This window comes from Priapulus caudatus, unplaced genomic scaffold, assembly GCF_000485595.1.
Source record: "Priapulus caudatus unplaced genomic scaffold, Priapulus_caudatus-5.0.1 Scaffold863, whole genome shotgun sequence".
Classification (NCBI taxonomy): domain Eukaryota; kingdom Metazoa; phylum Priapulida; class Priapulimorpha; order Priapulimorphida; family Priapulidae; genus Priapulus; species Priapulus caudatus.
The window spans coordinates 97,178-106,358 of NW_014577924.1; the positions used below are offsets into that span (position 1 = coordinate 97,178).

Below are 9,181 nucleotides of genomic sequence, written 5' to 3' on the forward strand. Positions count from 1 at the left end.
AGTCTACAGTTCCCAGGGGCGTGTACAGGGGGTCCGGATCCCCCCCCCCTTCGCGTGCTCCTGTTCACGCCCCTGGTTTCGCCCCCCTAAGAAAATACCCTGGCGCCGCCCCTGACTACACTAACTATTCAGGGACTACAGTTGGATTGGGCTTTGGCTTGTCTCTGTGACAATGTAATACAGTGTTACTGTTAGTGAGTCAGACTATCATTTTACTTTTTAGTCTTAAATCTCGTTAAGAATGCTAACGTTACATTAGCATACTGTTATGTTCTCAACTAATTACGCTACTTACATAAAATAACATGTTTGAAATCATTAATTACTGTAAACAAATCCTATACGTGCATAATGCTGCACCCACCTATGTAGCCTACTGACTGCTGTGCGGACTTGAATCAAACATGGCACCTTACATGCGCCGCTTCCGCTCCTTCGGCTGAACAACACTACCGGATGCAACCCTCAATCGACGTGCCAGTTTTGACAATATATACAATAACATTGCTGAACAAATTTAGCCGTGAGTAGTTAAGTTACTAATTTCAATTATTTAGTTATTTAAAGCGTTGTAATTCTTTGTAACATTATTTTACTTTGGTTGTGGTAAAACGGAAGTAACCGTAACGATAAACGCTATGGCTCGCTTCAAGTTCAAGAAATCCCGACAGATTAAATGAAAACCCGGCACTTTCTTCTATTTAATCAGTTTTCGTTTAGTGTTGTGTCGGTATAAGACAAGGTAGATTGAGAATTAACTAGCGCACCATATTCATAAAAGAGCAGTACCTTCATGAGTAGGTACATACAGTTATTCAAGTGGTAACGGATCACTTCCTGCAAAACGCCTGCATGATCATTCGATTCATTGCATGTGCTTTCCAACAATTATGATTTGTTATCCCTTGAAGTTGAACCACTATACTAGTTCACAGCCACTGACTGAGTCTATAGCTCTCGTCCAATGTCACTACGGCTACCCCACACGTCTCATGCTCGTCTGTAGTAAAGCCCATCGTGTAGTATAGTTAGTGTAGGCCGATAGCATCAAATGCTGGAAAGCCACATCAAAAATGGAAATCGAGCCTGGCTAATAAAAGCATATAAATCATTAAATAAATGCCATCGTCGGTATCGGTCTATGTTCCACATCGCTCGAATGTTTTTGTTTGTGAGTGGTACTGAGATATATACATTGGTTAACAGCCCTCTCTGTTAGAATAAAATCGGATACAGTAATGAAGCCCAACACAATCATGTTGTACCGTGTAGTACTAGTACTCTTGCGTCGAGTTACATTACTGTATCTAGCAGGGTGCGAAATTAACGGGAGTCCGGAGTCAAATACTCCCTGATTTACTGTCGGACTCCCTGATTTGACATATGCAGGAGTCCGTGTGACTCCTTGAAAATTCTGCCATACTAACGCTGAGAGGGTCTATGTCCCCCAGGGTACTGCCGGAACTTACCCTGGTACTATTTAATATGCTGGACCGTACCTCGCCTACTCCACTAACGAGTCTAGGGAGTTACCTACGCCTAGTCCCTAACCCTAACCATATCAGATAGTTACCAGGGTACGTTCCGGCAGTACCCTGGGCCTGGGGGGACATACACCCTATGAGCCATACTAACTAGTTCGTTCTGGAGCACGGCCTCGAGGAATTACCGTATTCTTTCAGCAAATATTCAAAGACAACTTGGCAGACATATGCAACTGCATGGATCTTAAAAATAAGCACGTGCGTTATTGTTAATATCATTAATTTTGAACCTCAGACTGTGAACTCCGTCGTTTTGCTGCGGACTCCCTCTTTTTGAGGGTAGGGAGTCCGTTGGACTCCTGTGTTCAAAAGTTAATTTCTACCCCTGTCTAGAATAACATGCATCCGCTTTCTGGGTTGGTACCTCTGGAAAAGCAACAGTGCAATGTGGGAAGGATTTGTTTCTAGTGTTTGGTTATCAGTCGGCTTCAATGCAGATTTTCCACAGAAACGAATCCCGTCCACTTCCCTCCTCCTCATCGGCCCGTCTGAATCTCCTGGCCTACCATACATAAACACATATTTTAATATTGCGAGTTTTGTCGGGAAACCCGAATTAACATACAATGTACCATAAACATTTATAAGAAGTTACCGCCTCGCGTATGCCGTGCGCTGAAGTTATGTATAAATTACTATAATATAAACATGTTACCGTCGCTCTGTGTAGGACATGCGCTCTATAATAAACCAGTCACTTCGTAGAATCCGAAGAGCGAGTACTGTTTTACTCTTACGTCTATCGTGAACCTGCAATTCCTCCACAAGTTTATATATACAGTGCGACTTCGTTTATCCAGCCACGTCGGGACCGGCACCCATCCGGATATGCGATTTGGCCGGATATGCGATTTATGCTCGCGCATCGTATGTTTATGTGTTCATGTTTTGTGCATGTGATAGCCGTATATTTATACATGTACATGTACATGGGCGTTTGCTCTTACGGTAAGTGTTTGTTTTGTGCATGTAATAGCTGTGCGCTCTTACGATAATAAATGGTACATCTCGCGAGTTTTGAGCGAGCTGTGAGCGAGATTTTTAGGTGGAAATGAATGAAAAAACAGAGAACATACACTGCGAGATCGCGGCCGGTTAATAGAGGTTTCCGGATAACTGGTGGCCGGATAAACGAGGTCGAACTGTATAATAATGTTCCCTAACGCTTGTTCTATCGCAGGTTTCTACGGGCGCCCGCGGGCGGCACCGCGGTAGTCACGGCAACCGCGTCGCCGTAGCGATGGTGGGCTTCGACCCGCACGACAGCGTGACGCTGACGCAGTCGCAGCAGGCGCTCGCCGGAGCTAGCAGCGGCATCGTCACTCGCCTGGTCACGCAGCCGCTAGACGTGCTCAAGATCCGATTCCAGGTAGGCAGAAGGACGGAAGGTAGGGATAGAGGCAGAGGAGATAGAGATAGAGGGAGAGGAGATATAGATAGAGGGAGAGGGAAAGGAGGTAGGGATAGAGGGAGAGGAGGTAGGGATAGAGGGAGAGGGAGGGGGCGGTTTTGGCCGGCCCTATGTCATTTGCAAGAAAATGAACGAAGATAGAAATTGAAAGAAAAAAGAAAAAGAAAAGAAAAAGGAAAGAAGAAAGAAGAACACGAAACTCTTGAAATGTGCTTGGGCAAATGATGGTGGGGTGGGGGGTGAATCCGCCCCCCGAGGCCATCATTTGCAAGAAAAGGTAAAGAAGTAAGAAGATTCTTGCAAATAATAGGGGATCGGCCCAAATAATGAGTGATGTAGCCTACAAGCTGGAGCCAGTTTCATTCGAAAAATCGATAAAATTAGTGTCGAAAATTCTAATGCCATATAAAAGCCTGTGCGTTAATTTGATAATCGATGTCTAAGGTGTTATTTCCGTTGGGAGTCAAGTTGGGACGGCTCAATTTGTCGTGATCGCTGTTTCGCTGGGGAAGGTAGGCTGATTTGAGGGTGTTCACAACTTATAAATTATTATTACACACGTGACAGACTCGACCTCTAATAATACCTCTTACATGGCTTATCTTATTTTTATCCGTCGCCCACGAAGTGGGTGCGTGTGTGTGTGTGTCTGTGTGTGTGTGTGTGTGTGTGCGTGCGTGCGTGCGTGGGGTGAGTCGTGCATGCGTGCGTGCGTGTGTCGCGATCGATATTTTAAGGCGCGTCAGCGGAGGCGGAGCATACATGTACGTGGGTATATGTGGGTTATCTCGTGTGTTGCGTGAGTCTTATGGGTGTATGGCGTATGTCGCTGGGCGGGAGGTATGCTCTTCTGCCGTGAGGTGCGCCTCTGTCTTTAGTTGTAGTTAGGTGTGTGTATGCGTGTGTGGCGTGTGCGTGGCGGTTGTCTCTCTGCTCGGCGGGTCATGTTTTTCTCGTCCTCTACATAATAGCATAGCAATTATTGGCTAAGTGCTACGAGCATACGATTTTAAAGCAAATCATGTTCCCTTCCACAGTTCGCGGAGACCCCCTTTTTTTAAACGTGTCCAGGTTTCATTAGATTGAATTTCAGCGAAATCCTAGCTAGTTTCCGGAGACCCCCTTTTTCGAACATAGCGGGTTCGAGAGGCATACACATCTCAACAGAGCATTTAGTTTCGGCAGAGACAACATTTTAGGTGCTGAGTGTAGTTCCAGAGGGCCGCCCCCCCCGCATTTTTAACTTCCAGTGGCACATCAGATACGTCCTAATGTGGGGGGGTGGAAAACGTCGGCGGCCCGCCCCCGGGGTTGTTATCTCGCTGGGTATATGTTGCTTCAGCTTGTTCCCTGTACAGATTCTTTGTCAGCAATTTGAGGGTTTGATTAGCTAAACTCTGAGAGCTTACCCGCGGACCGCTATGCCAGGCCCTGGACCGGATTCATCAACGTTTCGCAAGTGGTATTGCGTACACAGAGTTTCTACGAGTAGCGTACGCAAGCGTGGCGTAGGTGCGATTCATCAACGGCGAGCGTTAGCACCTGCGTACGCAAGATGTTTGATGAATTCGGTGTAATCGCCTACGCATCGTAGCTGCGGCTGTTGCGGGTAGCGTGCTTAGCTAAACCAATCACACTGTTGCAAGCACATACATAGGAAGCCGAACTGACGCGCTCTCTTGTATGAAATACGCATATGGGCTCTAGCTGCTGATCTACAGGAGTGCTGGGGGATGTGATAGTTGTCCGTCATTTTCGTTTGTATGACTTTGTGTTAAGCACTCGAGTGAAAGCAGCGGACGTACGCGTGCGTGCGTGTGTGTGCAGGTACACGTGCGTCGTGTGCACGGTAACGTGCGTGCTTGCGTACGTAGCCGGGCGTAGCGTGCGTACGTACACGTGGCGTGCTGTGTGCAGGTACAGTGCGTGGGTGTGCGACAAGTGCGGGCGTTTGCACGTTACAAGTGCGCACGGCATGTGACGTATACACGGCTAACCTACGAACTGCGCTTATAACGAAAACATGCGCAAGCTATGACAATAAAAGCGTCAAAGGCGCAGCCTGTCTGTGTTAGTATGGTAATTTATTTATTTATTTTTTAGTTGAGTAGTAATTTTATAATGTTTTCTGGCAATAAAATAATGCAATGCTGGCGGCATGGCTAGGAAACACTTGTGCAAATTTCGAGTGTTTAGCGGCACCTGTCAGCTCGTGTAAAGTTACGCAAAGGTTTCGTAAATTTGGCTTGATGAATCGAAGCCTAAATACGGCCTCGCTTGAGCGTAAGCGCGAAAGTGCGTACGAAAATTTCTTAAATAGCTGTGTTGATGAATCGGCACTAAGAAACGTCGATTGCGTACAAGATTTACGCAAAATTTAAATTTTTGCGGTACGAGCTTGATGAATGCATGAATCTTACCCGCCTGGACGCTCCAGCCGTCAGTGCAAAGCGGCACACGGTATCAGAGTCTACAGTTGCCAGGGGCGTGTACTATAGCAGGGACTATACTAAAGTTGGATTGGGCTTTGGCTTGTCTCTGTGGACAAGTGTATACGAGTGTTACTGTTTAGTGAGTCACTATCATTTTACTTTTTAGTCTCAAATGCTCGTTTAAGAATGCTAGTTAGCATTATCATACTGTTTATGTTCTCAACTAATTACGCTACTGTACATAAAATGACATGTTTGATCATCATGTAATTACTGTAACAAATGGTGCATAATGCTGGCTAGCCCAGCTATGTAGGGCTAACTGACTGCTGTGCGACTTATCATAACATGGCGGCGTTAGATGCGCCATTGCGGCGATTTGCGTCTTCGCTGAACAAACTAACGGATGCAAGACTCAATGCGACGTCGGCCAGTTTTGAAATATATACCAACATACATTGCTGGACAAATTTAGGCTGCGTGAGTAGTTAAATTTACTAATTTCAAATTCTGGCGGCAGGCAAGATAGCTGGGGCGGTATATGAAGGAGAAGGATGGGTGAGGGACAAGGGAGGCAAGAGAAAGAACGGAAGGAGATGAAACAGGAGTTTTGCACTCCACAGGCTAGGGCGCTCTCCTAATTGTGAACACAGGTCTACTGATAAAAATTTATTACAGAAATATAGCCCATAACCATATTAAATGCATCTTCATAACAAAATATGACTACTCTGGTGAGATATTGCGCATGCGCTAACACACTAACATAGCCAGATTGTGTATTGGCTGGTATATGCGGCGGGGACCTTATATGCAAGTTATTCTTCGTATTTCTAATGAAGAAGTCTACAGATGGAATTTTATCATATAAATCTATACTAGAATACCTCCTCTTTATTTTAAATGCATAATTTTTGCAAAATATTTTTCTTTTCGAGAGATATTGCGCATGCGCGAGCACCGTTTAACGCGTGCAGTACGGATTGAACAAAAATGCATAATATAGCTTGCTGAGAGAGCGAGAGGGGTGGGAAAGTGAGGACACGTGGCAGGCAAGATAGCTGGGGGCGGTGGAAGAAGGAGAAGGATGAGCGAGGGACAAGGGGGGGGAGGCAAGAGAAAGAACGGGAGGAGATGAAACAGGAGTTTTGCACTCCACAGGCTAGGGCGCTCTCCGAATTATAAACACAGGTCTACTGGATATTAATTTATTTCAGAAATCTATACTGGGGGAGTAAGTGAGTGAGGAAGGGGGGGGGGGCAAGAGAAAGAACGGGAGGGGATGAAACAGGAGTTTTGCACTCCACAGGCTAGGGAGCTCTCCGAATTATAAACACGGGTCTACTGGATATTTATTTATTTCAGAAATCTATACTGGGGTACCCCCTAATCATATTAAATGCATATTCATCACAAAATATGACTACTCTGGTGAGATAATGCACATGCGCTAACACACTAACATAGCCAGATTGTGTACTGGCTGGTATATGCGGCGGGGACCTTATATGCAAGTTATTCTTCGTGTTTCTTATGAAGAAGTCTACAAATAGAATTTTATTATATAAATCTATGCTAGAATACCTCCTCTTTATTTTAAATGCATAATGTTTGCAAAATATTCTTCTTTTCGAGAGATATTGCGCATGCGCGAGCACCGTTTCAGGCGTGCAGTACGGACTGAACATAATTGCATAATATAGCTTGCTGAGAGAGCGAGAGGGGTGGGAAAGTGAGGACAGGTGGCAGGCAAGATAGCTGGGGCAGTGCAAGAAGGAGAAGAATGAGCGAGGGACAAGGGAAGCAAGAGAAAGAACGGGAGGGAGATGAAACAGGAGTTTTGCACTCCACAGGCTAGGGCGCTCTCCTAATTCTAAACACAGGTCTACTGGATATTAATTTATTACAGAAATCTATGCTGAGATACCCCCTAACCATATTAAATGCATATTCATCACAAAATATGACTAGTTTTCTTGCAGTTGCAAATAGAGCCGGTATCTCAGCGCAGCAAGTGCAATTCTAAGTACAAGAGTGTGTGGCAGGCGTTCAAGCTGATTAAGTTAGAGGAAGGGGTGCCGGCATTGTGGAAAGGTCACGTCCCCGGCCAGGGCTGCTCCATCATATACGGAGTGTTCCTGGTAAGAGACATTCTTATGCCATTACTATGTGCACGTGCGTCAACGTATTAGCCAGCGAGCCGTGCAGCCGTGATTTGCACGGTCAGTTTTGAAACTGCACGGCCACAAATGTGTAGCACGGCCTAAAATATTGATCTAAAGACACACGTACAAAAAAATTGCACTCCCAAATATTTTTTCTGCAATCCCACAATACTCATCCCTGGCTAATACCATGATGTGCATGTGTGCATGGGTGTGTGTGTGTGTGTGCGTGCGTGCGTGCGTGCGTGCGTGCATTCGTGCGTGCGTGCATGCGTGTGGGCGTGCATGTGTGGCATTATGTGTGCGTGTATGTGTGTGTGTGCGTGCGTCCATGTGTGTGTGTGTGTGTGCGTGCGTCCATGCGTGTGTGTGTGTGTGCGTGCATCCATGCGTGTGTGTGTGTAAGTATGGGTGCGTGTGTGTGTGTGTGTGCGTGCGTCAGTCTAACAGTGCCCTCTATCCTCTAAGACTAAGTTTAACAGCGCCCTCTATCTTACTCTCTCTGCAGTTTGTCGTCTTTGAGACGATCACGCGTGACGTGTGGGCGTACCTGCCACACTCGGTAACGACGGACTGGAGAGAGGAGGTGCACTTCATCTGCGGCGGACTGAGCGGAGCGTTGGCGAGCGTCGCCGCCCAGCCGATGGATGTCATGCGAACGCGACTCATCGCCCAGGGCGAGCCCAAGGTCAGCGTAGAGATAGCGTGCTGCCATCTAGTGTGTGGTGCTGTAACTAAATCCTCAGGTAGAGCCCAAGGTCAGCGTAGAGATAGCGTGCTGCCATCTAGTGTGTGGTGCTGTAACTAAATCCTCAGGTAGAGCCCAAGGTCAGCGTAGCAGGGGTAGAAATGAACTTTTGAACAAGGAAACCCAACGGAGTTTTTCCCAACGGAGTCCCTGCCCTCAAAAAGAGTGAGTCCGCAACAAAATGAGGGCGTCCGCAGTCTGAAGTTCAAAACTAAAGATATTAACAATAACGCATGTGCTTATTTTGAAGATTCATGCGGTTGCATGTCTGCCAAGTTGTCTTTGGACATTTGCTGAAAAAATACGGCAATTCCGCGAGGCCGTGCTCTGGAACGAACTAGTTAGTTTATAGCAGAATTTTCAGGGAGTCACACGGACTCCTGCATAATCAAATCAGGGAGTCTGACAGAAAATCAGGGAGTATTTGACTCCGGACTCCCGTTAATTTCGCACCCTGGCATAGAGATAGTGTGTGGTGCAGTAACTAAACCCTTAGGTAGAGCCCGAGGTCAGCACACATAAAGAAGTAACGTACTGCTCTCTAGTGTATGGTGCTGTAAGTAAATCCTCAGGGAGAGGTCAAGGTTGTTATTAAGGGTTCGAAGTAGCGGTAGCGGGATGTGGCATTGTAGTGTTGTGAGGGGTAACTCCACGCTTAGGGAGTGTCCAGAGGCGTGGATATTTATAGGACATGTTATGTGCTCCTTACTAATTCACGGCACTATAGCTAAACCGTCGTTGCTCGGTTAGAACGCAGTGTCTGGGGGTGTTGTTGGGCAATGAATTGAGTGTTTCTTTGAGTCTGGAGTGCCTGGATCGTCTGCGGGTAGGGGAGGCAGGTAGTGATGTCACGATGATCGATTATACTCGATCATCGGTTG

The 9,181-nt window shown here is 46.4% G+C and overlaps 1 protein-coding gene across 1 annotated transcript in view; it reads left to right on the forward strand.

Moving 5' to 3' along the window:
* The first annotated feature begins 648 nt into the window (after positions 1 to 648).
* LOC106814046 (mitochondrial thiamine pyrophosphate carrier-like) overlaps positions 649 to 9,181 on the forward strand; it is a 21,616-nt gene continuing 13,083 nt past the window's right edge. The window contains exons 1-4 of the mRNA XM_014818309.1: positions 649 to 801; positions 2,725 to 2,913; positions 7,370 to 7,528; positions 8,061 to 8,298. Of these exons, the coding sequence (XP_014673795.1) occupies positions 2,785 to 2,913; positions 7,370 to 7,528; positions 8,061 to 8,298 (526 nt within the window). The 5' untranslated portion in view covers positions 649 to 801; positions 2,725 to 2,784. The remainder of the gene's footprint in view (positions 802 to 2,724; positions 2,914 to 7,369; positions 7,529 to 8,060; positions 8,299 to 9,181) is intronic.